This window comes from Protopterus annectens, chromosome 2.part1, assembly GCF_019279795.1.
Source record: "Protopterus annectens isolate FY-2018-M chromosome 2.part1, PAN1.0, whole genome shotgun sequence".
NCBI lineage: Eukaryota > Metazoa > Chordata > Ceratodontiformes > Protopteridae > Protopterus > Protopterus annectens.
The window spans coordinates 504,329,027-504,345,665 of NC_056729.1; the positions used below are offsets into that span (position 1 = coordinate 504,329,027).

Sequence of the window (16,639 nt, forward strand, 5' to 3'; positions counted from 1 at the left end):
TTGCTTTTGAGCCTCTGCCCACTGATTTGGTGGTAGATCTGGGAACCCTTTTGGGGTTGGAAGGGCGTGGAAGGAAAATATGTATCCCTGAGACATGATTTTCAGAACCCATTGGTTCTTGGTAATGGTGGTCCAGATGCTTGAGTGAAAGGAGAGTTTTCCTCCTAGGGGTAAGTGAAGGTGGGCAGAGGGAGGGGGTAGAGGAGGTGAGTCATTGTGGAAAGAAGACATTTTTTGTTTTAGGAGTTCCAGGGTATGTTGCTGATATTTCAGCATATGGAATGGAAAATTTAGTGCCCTGATAGCAAGAAGAGCTGAGGTGTATACTTTTTTACCCCATCTGCCCACTGACTGGGAATCCCTGTCTGAGGGGTTGGGATTCTTAGCCGAAGTTGCTGTAATCCCTTTTGGCTCTTGAGAAATGACCTTAGGGTCAGCTGTAGGGTTTCTAAAAAGATATTTGTGTGAGTCAGGGACTTTGTACTATCTGTCTGGTTTTCTAGGAGCAGGAGGAAGGGCATCAGGAGTCAAGCTGGAGTCGAGGAAAACATCCTCCACAAGATCCAGGACTGGGGGGGTGGCTAAGGGTCTGTGTTGTGGAAGATCTAGGAATTCCACGAGTCCCTTTTTAGACTGAGGTTAGTCCTGACTCTCCCATTGGAAATGCTCCCTTAAGGCATGCAGGGTTTCCCCAAAGGAAAAATCCTCCAGGGGAGAGGCTGAAGGAATGAAATCCTCTGCATCAGAATCCTCATAAGTGGAGAGGGGGTTGCAAGTCTTCATATTCAGATGAATCAGATTCATCTGACTCTTGTTCAGACAAAACTATAGGGTACAGATCTCTTTTCCTTTTGGAGGGGGTAGCTTGGCTTCCCCTGATTAGCATGATAAGGTCTTCTGCCATTTTAAGCATTTGAGACTGAGGCAAGGTAGCAGGTGCCTGAGAGTGGGTCATCGGTTTCTTGGGTGTGGTTCGTACCCTGGGCCAAAGAAACTCAGTAGTTTTAGAAAGTACGGTAGTCGTGAAAGAAGATGTCGGTTTGTATCAAGATTCGGTAGTGCAAAGGACTTCCTTGGAAGCCGGTGCCTGCTTAGTGGCTCCAGACCCATCCAAGGTTGATACGACTGCAGGATCCTTAGTCGAAGTAGAGTTCTGCGGCATTCTGGACTCCGAAAGGGTCTTGGTAGCGGCCTGCGAATCAAAAGAAGTGGGTATCAGGGGCTGCAAAAGCACCTCACTGAGTACTGGAGAACTGATGACCAGCAAAACGGAAGCATCATCGATAGGTTTGGACCTGTGCAGTCTGTCTCTGTCTTTATCTTTACTTTTTTTTCAGAAGATCTGCTGTTGGATGGCTTGCTGAAGCTATATCTGAGTTCTAGGACTGTAAGCAAAAATATCTGGCTATAATAAGGGCCTGATGATGGATAATTCTGGCATTGAACAAAGCACAGAAGCGACAACGAGGGATATCGTGGTCTGGGCCTAAACAAGTGATGCAGTAAGAGTGGAAATCTTGGTGTGGTATTTCTTTTCCACAGGCGTGACAATTATTAACTTTTTCTGACATTGGTTTGTGCAAGAAAAAAAGATCCCCAACAGGGTACTTAGCTTTAGAAGACTTCAGCTTCAATTCAGACAAAACTCAGGTAGTGGCCGACCAGCACTTGTGCAAACTGCTTCTACTTTGGGCTCCATGGCAAGAAAGACTGATATGGCATCGGCTGCCTTACTTTATACTACTGACGACCTGACGTCAGTCTTCAAGCAAAAGCAACTGACGCAGAAATACTAAGCCTCTGGTATTCCAGCCGGCCGAGGGCTACCCTGGCAGGAATAACCCCAAATGTGATGACTAGAACAGTGAAACATGAAGAACATATGCCCTGAAGAGGATGGAGAAGCTTTTGATGAGTGTATGATGCAGCAATATAGAATACTCTTAACGTTGAGTTCTTGGTTTTCATCACTAACGTGCTTGTTTGTGACTTTTGTGAGGATTTATACTACTGTACACATCACTCAACAGCAGACATGTTACAGAATATGAAGACTAAAGAATAAGCACAGACAACAGTTAACAGAACAAAAAGGGGGGGGGGGAGGAAACATTGGTGGTGGTGTAATAAAGAGGCCCCTGGTTTGAAACAGATTAACCAGTAAAGTTGAGCTGGAGGAGTTACTGAACGGATTCATACAAGAAAAAAAGAAAAGAAGACTAGAGGCCAAAACCTCAGTGGGCAAAATGCAACAAAACGCAAATCTGACGAACTGCAATCTGGTGTAGATAGGTTGGTGTATAATGGTCATCTAATGGCTGTCGTGCAGCTCCTGTACGTGCAGTCTGTAGGTAGTCCTAGGTAGCTAAGTAACGAATGCTAAGATTGTTCTAATCCTGTGTATATACTACTACTGAATGTCTTAAATGGTCGTAAGCAGTATTTAGCTGAAATTCCTTCACAGTGTTTTGATGAAATTTGTTACACCAGGCCCAACACAACATCCCCAAACCCAGTCAACCATGTCAATTTCACTGCACCTTCTTTTGCAGCTTTTTTCTCTTTAATTGCACGATATGCAGCCTTAGCAACATTCACTAAAGTGATGGTTCACTGTTCCATCAGCCCACAGAAACTATTTATTTTGAGCAGTTACTTGCTCTGCATCAGTCTTCTATTCACTGCTCTCTCATTACTGCTTACTGTCCGTCTTTTTCATCTAGGTTGTGCACACGGCAGCAGACTACACTTCCTACCTCACTGATGTAGACTGTTAGTTGTTGTAGCTGTAGCAAGGGAACAAACACTGATTCCTAAGTTTAAAGTGTGGGTGTGCTGTCTTACCTTAATACCCCCAATTCGATGTTCACCTTTGAATTCCTTGCCATTTTTAAGCCAGTGGATTGCTGGCAATGGATTCCCAGCAGCTGGGCATCGGAAGCGCACTGTGTTAGCAGCAGGAAGTGCAAGCAGCTTTTTTTCCATTCGGTCAGGTCGTGTCCAATATGGCGCCACTGTAGAGCAATAAAGAACAAAATGCGATATATTTCTGTATAGGAGCAGCAGAGTCTTTTGTTATTTCATATAGATTCTTTCCCCCTAGACAATCTACCCTCAGCTCACCTGTAATAAAGGGACTTAACTTTGGTGGACTTACCTCTTTAACAAACAAACGAACAAACATACAAAGTTCTATCTGTTCACAGTAACCTGTCTTGCAAAGCACTTACATAAATTCAGGCAGAAAGATAAATTGTGGGTCTTTAAAGAAAGCTAAAACCTCAAGGGAAGCTATGCTAAGTTTGCTTCTTTTTCATTACCTACTGTGTGTTCATCCCCCACAATACTCTTCAGATATGACTTTAGTTAGATCAATTGGCATAAAACACTAAATGTAAACAATGCAAACAGTTATACAACAAAACTAATAGCTGGTACATTCAACATATGCTTCAAACAGCTGATTCAGAAAACATCTATTATAGTAAGAAGATAGAAAAGACATAATGGTATGCTGTCTAAAGAAAGCCATACAGCATGTCCCCTGTCCGCAGAGGATTAGGAAATTAAAAGAGGTTTAGACAGACTCCCAGGACTCCAAGTATTTAAAAATCATGCATGCATGTTTCCTCTTCCTGACCCTCAGATTGTAAATGTACTATTTTACAATACATCATGAAGGCTGTCATGTTAATGGTGCAATAGATAGTACCTAAATACATAAAAAAAATATATATATATATATATATATATATATATATATATATATATATATATATATACATTACACACAGACATGCACATGTAGAGAGATATTTCTTTTATTCTTAAAGACGGTGATATCGCATATGTGCACATTTCTTTAAGGAATCTGGTGCCTTGGCCATGTACACAGTTCCTTTATGTGAATCATATGCTTTGAGTTCCTCCACACTGTTGCACAGTCTGAATGAAAAGATGATAGGGGTAGCAGCATAGAACTTTGTGTTCAAGTACCATTCTATATTTTGAATATTAAATGCTACAAATATGGTCTGCATGCACACACACACACACACACACACACACACACACACACACACACACACACACACACACACACACACACACAATAGCAGCTCTGATAATTGCTGAATGGTAGAAGATTTAGGGCTTTCTGGATGATCTTTATATACCCCAATTCTACTTCCTTTATTCTCTTGACATTCTGGACTATCCCCAGCCACTACTCCATGCAACTGGACGGCTGTGTGAAGAAGCTCACATATGGCACAATGGAATCTTACACGGGCATTTTCAGAGGAAACGTATGTCATCTCAAGTATGATGTAACTTCATAAGCCTTCAGCTTTGGCATTTGGTAAAACCCCACTAATGACAGCTGCCCATTAACAAGTAAGCGGCACTACCTCTCCTCAGTAACCTGCGCTTACAGTAACCCACTCTTACAGTAACCTGCGCTTACAGTAACCTGCACTTATTTCAAGCTTGGGTCATTAGTAGGAAGTTGACATACCCTGCACCTGCAAGTTTTAATGCCTGTGCCATAGGGATCACCTTATTACTGTACATTGCTTTATCGTGTATTTTGTTTCAAATACCGATCTGTAATGTATTTATTTTACACAATGATTACTGTGAAGGCTCACATGTTGGGGAAAAGCCAGTGAAAGTGAAACATGAGAAAGCTGTCCAATACTAACCCAGTATGAATGAATACAAAAAATGCAGACCATAAACAATTAAAACAATTTATATACTGGATATAATACAAAAGAGCAAGTGCAAATAAAAACAAGAGTATTGCAAACAACTAAAGTATACTAAAATGACAAAACAAATGCCTTATCAGAGTAACACCAAGAATTAAACAAGTGTCTCATTAGTAATCATCCAACGATAGTAAACCTACAAGGCACTGCTGTTATCTAACGGCTGTTTATTTCTAGCACTTTTAATGCATGCAAGTATGTATGATTGTATATTACAGGCATATACATACAAGACTATGTCCTCATAAATAAGACTTTTTATTAACTGAGTAATTCAACCAAATGGATATTTCCTGGTAGGATGAAAGGGTACAAAACCGGGGTTCCAAGTATCATTGTCACTCAAATCCTGTATCTCGGAGAAACATATCTAAAAGTAAGGTTCGTACTCCAATATTATACAGAACAGATGAAATCATGAAGTGTTATGATGTGGTCTATCAGTGCAGCAATGCTACACAAGTCGTTTTATAACAGTTCTAATCTGTATTTCTCTAGTGTAGAAAATCTGGGTTTACCTTACAGATACAAGATGCAGGGTTTGATTCTCATATGGGGCAGTTGGCTAGGCTTAAAATGGCCCTCAAGGGCAGTTTGCCTAGTACTAATCTTTGAACCTTTGAACTTGACACAACAATTCAAAGCATGGCACTCCAAAAGTAAACACACTCTGCAACCCATTCTTAAATCCTGATCTTAAAACAAACTGTTCCACTCTTAACAGGGTACCCCTAAAAATCAGATACTATGCTAAGCCACCATCTAACAGTATAGCTACTCCTCATGATTTAATAACAAGCTCTCCGGTTCGATCCTCGGCTGGGGTGCCTTCTGTGCAGAGTCTGCATGTCCTCCCTGTGGTCACGTGGGTTTCCTCTGGGTGCTCTGGTTTCCTCCCACATCCCAAAGACATGCTGTAGGTGGATTGGACACTCTAAATTGGCCCTAGGCATGACTGCGTGTGTGTGCCTTCTGTGGAAGGTTGGGCGCCGGGCTGGCAACTTGACTCCGTAAAACTCCACTGCCAATCATGAGCGGACAGGCGACCCCTAACCAGGAAAAGCCGAAAGAAGAAGAAGAAGACTGTTTAGGAAAAAACCTCTGACTTAGAGCAAGTAGATAGCCCCACCCATTCTTGACAGCAATAACAATGAGGTCTGCAATGCTGACATCACAACTATTCTGTGTAGGTGATACATTAGACACTGTCACTCCAGCTTTTCATCCCACATACATGCATAGCTTTTAACTTCAGTTTAAGTATATGGAACGTTGCCTCTTCCAATGTGGCATAAGCAAACAAAAGGTGAAATAGTTCCTAACAACTTTACCTAGGAAGCTCACAATACGTTTAAATTGCTGCTTTGCATATACAGAACAAGTTACTGGTGGAACAACATGATGCAACATTACTTATGAAAAAATATTAATAATGATCGCATACTAATCAATTTCATTGTGGAACTGGGAATTTTATGATGCAAAACTAGGAAATGTTTCTCAACATGCAAATACAGAACCAAGAGACAGAGAAATGTACATAGTGCAAATAGATGAAAACTTTTTCAGAAGATTACTTTATTGCTTCCATGTGTCTCCTCTGCAAATCACCTTCTAAAAATAGCAAAATCTGGTTGAATATCAGTGGAAGAATAAGTGACTTACGCACAGTCCCCTGACCCCAATTCCACACCGTTTACATGGCATACTCACCCAAAGGAACATCAGAAGGGTACACACTAGCTCAAAGAAGTTCCACATGGCAGCTCAGATATCTGTGCTGCTGGGACAAGCAGGGTGAACAGTGAAGCATGCATGGCTGACCAGAGGACGGCAGAACAATGGAAGTTAATAAGCCAGGGATAAGAGGGGGAAAAGCACACACCACATGAGAGCTTGTCAGTGTGGAGTGTTCACTTACAGCTTCCACAACCTTAAGCTACACTGATTTGTCTTGTGGAATAACTTCCTGACTGTGTGCAAAGAACTCAGTAGAAAACATAACATGGAAATAAGCCAATGTTTTATTTACTGAAACAAAGTACTAACTCCACCTACTCTGTTACTTAGAGCACAGGGAAAAAATAACAGCAGGTATTATTCTGGCTTCAGTTCAGAAAATGTACACGTCTGGGTCAGTCCAACACTGCTGTCTTTTAAATAATAATTATATCAACAAATATTTCATGCCACCCCAATTTTTTTCTGGTGGCAACCTGTTTTATGTATAATTACTATTACTGCAACAGTCTGTCTTATGGTTTGGTAAACACAACATCAAGACAATAAAGCTGCTATTCTGGGAATGGTCTGTTACATAGCCTGACTTCAAAGGTCATGTTACAGCCATAGTGGAAGAATATTTGCCTTTTTTTTGTAATAAGTGCTATTGGACAACCTTTTCAATCCACTCCAGTTATCAACAATTCAGCCAAAAGGGAGTTCAGTGAAACATCTTATGGGAATGATGTAAACTAAGACTTATGGAATCCTCCTCCCATCCTGGACTACAGGGCCCATGTTGGACTATTACTCCAAGCACCTGCTGTAAGAATAGAACCCACATCCAGCATATCTTGGGTTAACTACAGGTCTGTGGTATAATTTAAATGGCAAATAAATCTGCAACATAAAATTTTTAGTCTTTTACAACTTAAAATCCACTATATATATATATATATATATATATATATATATACACACACACACACACACACACACACACACACACACACACACACACACGGAAAAAAGTAAACATTTCTTGTTTAGAACATCTGTAAGAAATGATTACTGTTAACTCCAGAAACTTGAGAAGCACTCTCACATGCACTCTGACAGAATCACAAGCCAGTGAACCTAATTTAATGCAGAGTCATTCGCCACCTCATTAATGTATGAAGAAACATCACAGGTAAATGACCTGGCAGAATCCAGTAAACTGTGGCACAAATGCTCTGCAGACAGATCAGAAATGGCAAAAGTCTGAGCAAACCTCTCAAGTGTGCCTCCCAGAAAATGATGCTTTGCTAACAGCTTTAAACTACCACCATCAAGACTTTTAAATACTGGACTCTGAGATGTACCTGTCAAATAATGGCAATCACAATTATAGGCGAAAGGATGATATGGATCTGTTACCGACCTCTAAAAGTCATGACAGGTGGTGTTACTAAAAGAGAAGGGAAATAATATGACATTAAACTTTTTACTCTTAGGACACAGACCGCAGAATGGAAAATTTGGCAGGAAGGTGGATGACATGAGGCACCTGCTCTCTCATTTTTTTTCCCACTGTCAGGCTCAGTCTCCTAATGATTCTTTTCTTTTTTTTCATTTTTATTGAGAGTGACATATGCTTTTCTAGGCCAGCTGTGATGTCATAATAATGCTGTCATTACAGGAAGAATTTTGCAGGATGCACTCTGCTCTTGAAACAGTCCTACATTACATACCATAATTGGTATGCCCGCCTAAGAAGCAAAATCTTTCTGGGCCACAAGAAAATGAAAAAGCAATCAAATAAAATGGAAAGCAAATGACAACTTTTAAAATACCTATGAATTTTAGATCATGTACATAAAATTGGAAAATACATTTTAGAAATATACACTGAAATTCTTGCTTTTTTGCAGTAACTGAATTCTATAATGTTAGTATTTAGCAAGAATACCAAATAACTTGAAACTTTTGTAGCTGAGTTTCATCCTAAAGTTTTGCAGCAGACAGTACAATCAAGTCATAATTATGTAATTTACTCATACGACGCCTGTGAGCACACAGCCAGATTTAATTAGAGACTGCATGTGTTCTTTGAAGGCAGCAAATAAAAGCCAGTAGGGACAGAATGTAAAGAGGAGACTTGAGAATACAGAGATTTGTTTTTGTGTTACAGTCAGCAAAAGCAAGACTTACACACAACAGTGGTCAAGTCGATTCAGAGTATGGCTTAAACACCTCAACGATTCTGAGAATAGCATAAAAGAACCAAGTTTCATAATATTCAGGACTTGTGCAACTGTACAATATAAATGTGTGGTAGTGATGACAACTGTACTTTCCTTCCATTACATACTTATAGAAGGTATTAAAAGTAATGCGAGGTTTCTCAGCATGTGTGCTAAACTGTGTTCCTTGGTTCAGTTACGTGTCCATCTTCAAAAAACAAAAAATGAAAAATGAACTGATGCAGCAAACAAATGATCTTTTCCTCCTTTCTCTAGTAGTCTGTAAAATCTACACCTGTTAACAAACAGCAACAGAAATACAGCTGCATAAAACATCACAAAAAGCACTGCAGCTAGTCTTCTGAAGGTACTGAATAAACACAAAGAAAAATGTGTACCACAGTACAGAAATGTTGGTAGACAGCATGGACATTTGATGGGACTGGGATGTGAAGTACAAGTAGCTCACTCTGTGGAGCCCAGTTCTAGTCCAGACAAAGGAAACGTGGCATGCAGCAGGTAAGCTTAATATTTTCCACTCTCATGAAAATGCCACAGATTTTATATACTAAATGCCATGTAAATAATGGTGGTGATGGCAGTGGAAGTGGCAGGGGTGGGGGGGTGTCTCCCCAATGGAGTTTATGTTGAGCTTTAATTAAATAGAAGCAGTGTGGTAAGGAGTCAAATTGTGGTAAGGAGCCAAATGGCTATGGTTCCATTCATTTTTTCTGTCTATCTGACCTGGATGACAACCTGCAGGGATCAGTACCCCCTCCCCCGACTCTGGCTGAATGGCTGTCCCTCTGGACCAAGGCCGCTAACCTGGTTAGAGCTTGCAAAGCATTTATACCATCTTCAGGGTGGGGGTGAGGAGTTTCATCCTCAGCCCTTTGCCATCCACTCATGAATGGAAGGATTTTTTTTTATATACACCTTAAGCTTTCCTGAGTAGAGGGGGATTAAATGATGTAAAGGCAAGCCATGAATACACCCGTCTATGGTGCACTGATGTCCACTTTGTGCTAAAGAATAGCACTGTACTGCAAAATTCATGCACTCCTCTCAAGACAGGCAAGTTAGGCACTGGTTAATCAGCTTGCCTTCCCCAGCCAACCTTGCAGCTTCCCATGTTGCTGATCAGTCTCGGGTTGCCAGGGTGGCAGGCAGGCAGGCAGGGAGGTACCCTACCCCTGTACAACTGGTCTAACTATTAACAGATGCAAGTTTTAATAGGAAAAATACAGAAGGTGGAAATATTATGAAGTCATGTACACCAAATTAGAGTTGTACTCAATGTTGTGTTTTTTCAGTACCTTTTGACCTTTTGACTCAACTTTTGAAAAACCTAACTGCTGTATCAAACCAAACAACTTTTAAGATGTGAAAGTTTGTTCTCCTCAGCAATCACTCCATTACGTACCATATCATCACCTGCATCCCATGCGGTCACACCTTCTGACTGTGCATCAAATTCTAAAACTCTCTCAAATGCTGTTTTTCCATGTATGGCATCAGGTCAACGTTAGTAAAACTAACTCCTGCCTCTGAAAAGTAGGAATGAAGACTTGCAGCCCTGCTGAAATGATTAACCATCAGGAAAGAGTTTACAAAACTGACATCAATAAAAAGAAGTACAGCATGGACTTTTCACGAACCATTAAGACAGTCTTCCCATCTATCATCATTCAAATGAGATGTCCCCGATACCCATTGCCCCTTTCAATTTTCTCCATTATCCACCAGTGACTATCTACAAAGGTTCTAGAACTGGGAGAGACTGAATAGCCCATGGGTCTCCACAACAGATGAGAAAAAGAAACAGTAGAGCAAAGTGCAAGTCACTAAATCTAGCCTGCTGAAGAAATTCTGAGTGGGGTGACCTCTCCAAACTACACACCACTAAAACTAAATGTAAGGTACCTCAAGATTGCAGCATCTTGAGGAGGCTATACTTCCATGCAGACAGGTTTGTACTGAATAGAAAAGTCAGTAAAGCAGATTTTGTGACCTGTGTTTTGCTGCAACATCCAGGACTGTTTCACAGTTATCTTGTTTCAAATACCCACAACTGTCTCATGGTTATCATTTTTCAACCACCCACGACTATTTCATGGTTGTCACACTTCAATTACTCACAACTGTTTCATGGTCATCACACTTCAACTATCCATGACTGTTTCATGGTTATCACATTTCAACCATCCACGACTGTTTCATGGTTATCATACTTCAACCACCCACGACTGTTTCACGGTTATCACACTTCAACCACCCCTGATTGTTTCATGGTTATCACACTTCAACCACCCATGACTGTCTCACGTTTACCACACTTCAACCACCCACAGCTGTTTCATGGTTATCACACTTCAACCACCAACAACTGTTTCATGGTTATTATACTTCAGCCACCCACAACTGTTTCATGGTTATCACACTTCAACCACCCACGACTGTTTCATGGTTATCATTGTTATCATACTTCATATTCAGCTGTGCAGCTAATCTACTTCCTGTATCTTAGGGTAGGTGGGCACAGTAAAATACTTTAAAAAACACCAGGTCGGTATAATGTACTTAATATAAAAGCCACACACACACACACACACACACACACACACGCACACACACGCACACACACGCACACACACGCATACAAATGCATATATACACACACACACACACACATTATATATATATATATATATATATATATATATATATATATATATATATATATATATATATATATATATATATATATATCTATGGATCCTATGAGTTTCATCTGGCTAGGATTAATTGAATCTCGTACTGTTGCATCCATGTCATGGAAACTCAGCTTGTTCAGTGCTAGGAGTAAAAAGTATAGGACTTGTCCCTTTTCCTTGTTAAAGCCATCCCCAAGGTTCACTGAGTCACATATTATTGAATCAGACTCTATGAAACCTGCAGCAATAATCTGTTAGGTACTCATATACATACACATACATATTTGCATGCATACACAGACCCAGTAAAGACATCATAACCAGATGCATTTATGTGATGAGTCCCCCTACCCCCTATGTTGTACAAAAACATTGTAAACTACTATGCCTAACTATGAAAGTACAGTTGTGTACACTTACCATAAATGTAGGTGTTTGAGTGTACTCACTGTTGCAGTCATCACACTTGGGTTATCTGCCTGCAGGTAGCCCTCAGTCGGCCCGAATACCAGAGTCTTGGGATTTCTGTGTCGGATGCTGTCGCCTCTTCCATGACGTCAGGTCGTCAGGGATATAAAATATGCAGCTGACACCATTACATCAGCTTTTCTTGCCGTGCGGGAGCCCAAAGCAGAAGTAGTTTGCAAGTGCCAGTTGGACGCTGCCTGACATTTTTATTTTTTGAGTTTCAAACCTGAAGTCTTCTAAAGATAAGTACCCTGTTGGGGATCCTTTTTTCTTGCTCTAACCGATGTCAGAAAAAGTTAACAATTGTCTTGCCTGTGGAAAGCAAATACCTCACAGAGATTTTCATTCTTACTGCGTCACCTGTTTAGGCCCAGACCACTACGTTCCTCGCTGTCAGTTTTGTGCCTTGTTCAAAGCCCGAACTATTCGTCATCGTTTCTTTGTCGCTAAATTCTTTCGCTCTCGTTTTTCGTATTCCAAAATGGCTTCATTAAGCCACCCGACTACAGATCTTCCAAAAAGACATACAGATAAAGACAGAGACAGACCGCATAGGTCCAAAACTGCCGACGACACTTCCGTTAAGCTAGTTGCCAGTCCACCGGTACTCAGTGAGGCACTTTTGCAGCCCCTGATACACCCTTTTACAGATTTGCAGACCTCTACTGAGACCCATTCAGATTCCAGTATGCCACGAGATGCTTCTTCAACTATGGAACCTGCGGATATCTCTACCTTGGATGGGTCTGGAGCAGCTGTGCAGGCACTGGCTTCTGAGAGTGTATTCAGGCCTTCCGATGTTTGTATTAAACCAACTACTTCGTTTTTGAATAAAACTACTGAATTTCTCAGGCTCAGAGTTCACACTACACCTAGTAAACTGATGACCAAAGTGCATAGCATATTCTGCAACAAGTGTTCTGGCCCAGAACAGTGCAGTCTACTGCTTTTGAACTGGGCATAGCTTAAGACCATTCTGACGTTTAAAAGAACCACTGTTCCAAAAGTAGGTTTATAGGTATAGGTTGTTACTAACCAGTTGCAGTTCTCACTAATTGTTTTCCCTTTCTTTATTTGTTTTAGGTGCCAAACCCTTGGTGTATATATGATTACCTATCCATTTGCCTAGGCTGCATATGAAGATGGTAAGGGAGCTATTCTTTTTATTATGAAGGGGAAGTCTGTTCCACAGGAGTGGAATTCTTTTGGATAGGTATCTATTCTGCCAGCAAGTTTATGTTTCAGTGAAGGTTTCTCTTACTTATATGGGTGTTCATGTTACATATTTTCTGGACATATGGGATCATACTTCTCAACTGTACAGATTTTTGCAGAATGTCCATATTTTTGTCTCATGCCTTTTTCTCATAAAGTTTTGGATTTCTGACAAATCATTGCCATGTTATTGAGGACTTAAGTCAGAAAATAATGACAGGCATTTGCGGTGGTGCAGTGGTTAGTGTTGTCATCTTATGGCAAGAGGTTCTCTGGTTTGATTCTCAGCTGGGGTGCCTTCTGTGTGGAGTCTGCATGCCCTTCTTGTGATTGTATGGATTTCCTCTGGATGCTCCGGTTTCCTCCCACATTCCAAAGACATGTAGCAGGTGAATTATACACTCTAAATTGGCCCTAGGTGTGTGTGTGTCTGGTGGTGTAAACCTTGGCTCAACATGATTGTCACTGTTGAAGTGACACCCCGACCCCATGTGCAAAATGGGAAAAAGGGGTTGAGGATGGATGGATGGATCTGAGTTTCAGACTTCATTCTCTTCAGAAAATTCATGATAATGCAAAACATGTTATTCTATCAACTGTATAAGTTTGTAACATCACTATTTAAAGCTTCTCCATATTTTTGTGCCTTTCTATCCCCATTATTTATTGCTTTGTCCAGATTTTTTGCTCTAAGATGTTGAGAGGTATGTATGGGAGCAGGATTACACTGAGAAACTGACAATAACAGCCTTACGTCAAATGGTACTGTCATTGTGAAATTCATGAATCCTACCAATGTATATCAATCCAGCCAAACAGTTTTCGGACAGCAATCATCTCTAAAGTTTCATTTTACCCACAGCTTAAGACTAAACGTTTAGCAATGGTGCCTTACAGAATTCAAGTTTTTCTTTTTCTTTTGCATCTAGCTCTCTGCGTAAGCAGTGCGCCAATGGTTCAGCAAGCAAGCCTCATATATCTTTTCTTATCTTAATAACCTATGAATGCAAAGTAAATATGAGATATGAAATGATATTTTGTGATTATCTTTCTAGGCTTTATTAATGAAACTGCAATTTCAATGTGCAGTAGCACAGCTAATTTGTTCTTGCCTTACAACTTACAACTACTACACTAACTGCCCCCTTTTACCTTGGATGCCACTCAAACTCTTCCCCTCCAACATTACACAATGTATCTACCACCAGGCCGGCCAGCTCTACTTTACATATGACTCAGGGCCATTAAACCTAGATGATGGTGACAGCTACAACTTAACAGCACTTGCAGACACACACAAGTACTTGCTTCATTTTTTAAAGGTTTTCCAAATGGTACGTTCCCATTTCTTTTTCATCTCCCTCAGTAATACCAACATTAAATTAGTTGGTGACTACAATATAAAGAAAGAAGAAAGGGTGCTACTATTACGTGGTTAAGCAAATACATGCACACGTTCACACAAACACACGCCCTTATAAAATGCATGGAAATCAATGGTAAGACATGAACTTTAAAAAGAGAGGCACATGAATACAAAAAATATATGCATTTGAATTCTTTCAACTTAATCAGGCACATTTATTTATTTATTTATTTAAATTTGTTGATTGGGGGAGAGTGGACTGATCTAACATCAATGCATTTCAGCCACGGCCCAAAGGTCCAAAGGTTATAATAGAATTCTTCTTCTTCTTTCGGCTTTCCCGGTTAGGGGTCGCCACAGCGGATCACCTGTCCGCTCATGATTGCCAGCCTGGCACCCAACCTTCCACAGAAGGCACACACACATGCACTCACACCTAGGGCCAATTTAGAGTGTCCAATCCACCAACTGCATGTCTTTGGGATGTGGGAGGAAACCGGAGCACCCGGAGGAAACCCACGCGACCACAGGGAGGACATGCAGACTCTGCACAGAAGGCACCTCAGCCGAGGATCGAACCGGATAACCTCTTGCTGTGAGGTGACAATGCTAACCACTGCACCACCGTGGCCGCCCAAAGGTTATAATAGAATTAAGAAAGAAAAAAGGTTTATGCTTGTTATAGTTGAATAGACAGTTACAATATGTACAAGTAAGAAAGTTTGATATCAACATAGTGCTATAAAGAAAAAAAAAACATGCATAGTATGCATGTGTACAAAATAACCTCTTATAACAAAAGTGGTGAGATGTCCAAATTATCAAACGGCTGCACAATATATACATATGTACAGGACTGTAATTAAAGAATTCATTATTAACAAAATGAGGCAATAGTGAATTTCCCTTAGATGTTTCCTCTTCCTACTGACTAGTGGAGAGAGGAGGGTAGGGTGGGCTCAGTAACAAAGAAAAGAGATAAGAAGCTAAGGCATGAGTTGGACAGGGGTGGCAGCAGGAGTGTTAAGTCAGTTTAAGTTATTTATTTATTTACTTATCCTTTGTTGACCGGGTAAGTCCCACTAGGCTAGTATCCTCTTTTCAGGAGAGACCCAAGGTGGCATTTATATTACGGGGGAAATTTGGCCAGGGCATTGGGGAACTTCTCTGAGGCAATTGAAGCAGATGCATGTTGCTTTCTTTTTAGAATTCTTAGTAGTTTTTCTCTGTATCTGATGTAGTCAGTCAGGTATATTATGAATTTCATTTGTAAGCGAGTCCCACACTGAGGGAGTGAGGACTAATCTTGCACGGCTGGTAAACGTGAGAGAAAGCATTTGCAGGCCTGTTGAGTATAAGAGTGCTTCTGGCCTGGGATTGTAGGTGATGCAGGATATTTTTAACAGTTAATTTGCACCTTAGGATAGGAGTGTTACTGTTATAGAGGGTTTTGTGAATGAAGCAGAGAAGAGAAGGTCAACATGTTCCTTTACAGGAAGCCATTTGGGCCATTTAAGAGTGGTACAGTGGTGTTCCGTTTAAGTGGGGGAAGGATGAAGCTATACTTTACTAGAGAGAATCTATAGGCCTTTGAGATTTACACAAAGGTGTGATCAAGCAGTGGTACTGCATATTCTATCTGCACTTGTAAAGCACTTTTGCTTAGAGTTTTTTTTCCTTCTGAAGTAAGGAAAAGATATTTTGTGGCATGTAAATGTAGTACAGTTAATTTTGGCTTTTAGAATGATGACGTGCAGTGACATATTTAAATATGAGTCGTGAATGACACCTCAGTATTTGAAGGAAAAAACACCTGGTACAAACTGATTATTGGAGGGTAAAGGGGTGAAGTGAGATATTAAGTATTTTTGCATTTGGGGAGTGCTAAAATATTACTTTAGCTTTTTTTAGAATTCATTGTGAATTGCTCTTTAAGCAACCATGGATACTGGATTTAGGGAACAACTTCTATGCAGCATTGTGCTGTATTCTGTAGCAGATTTGTAGAAAACTAAAATGTCCGCATAATGAATTAGGACAGACAAGTTTAGGAAGTGAGAAGAGAATGAATGAATATGTTAGAGAATATAAGGGTTATGACTGAGCACTGGGAAACACCTGCAATGATTTCTGGGGGAGGGGAGATGATGTCGTATT

At 40.5% G+C, this 16,639-nt stretch overlaps 1 protein-coding gene across 7 annotated transcripts in view; it reads right to left on the reverse strand.

Annotated features, from left to right (window-relative positions):
- Positions 1–16,639, reverse strand: part of FGFR3 (fibroblast growth factor receptor 3) — a 295,198-nt gene that overhangs the window by 123,013 nt on the left and 155,546 nt on the right. For all 7 annotated transcript variants that reach the window (XM_044062303.1, XM_044062298.1, XM_044062297.1 and 4 more), the window contains one exon: positions 2,845–3,014. In XM_044062303.1, coding sequence (XP_043918238.1) covers positions 2,845–3,014 — 170 coding nt within the window. The remainder of the gene's footprint in view (positions 1–2,844; positions 3,015–16,639) is intronic.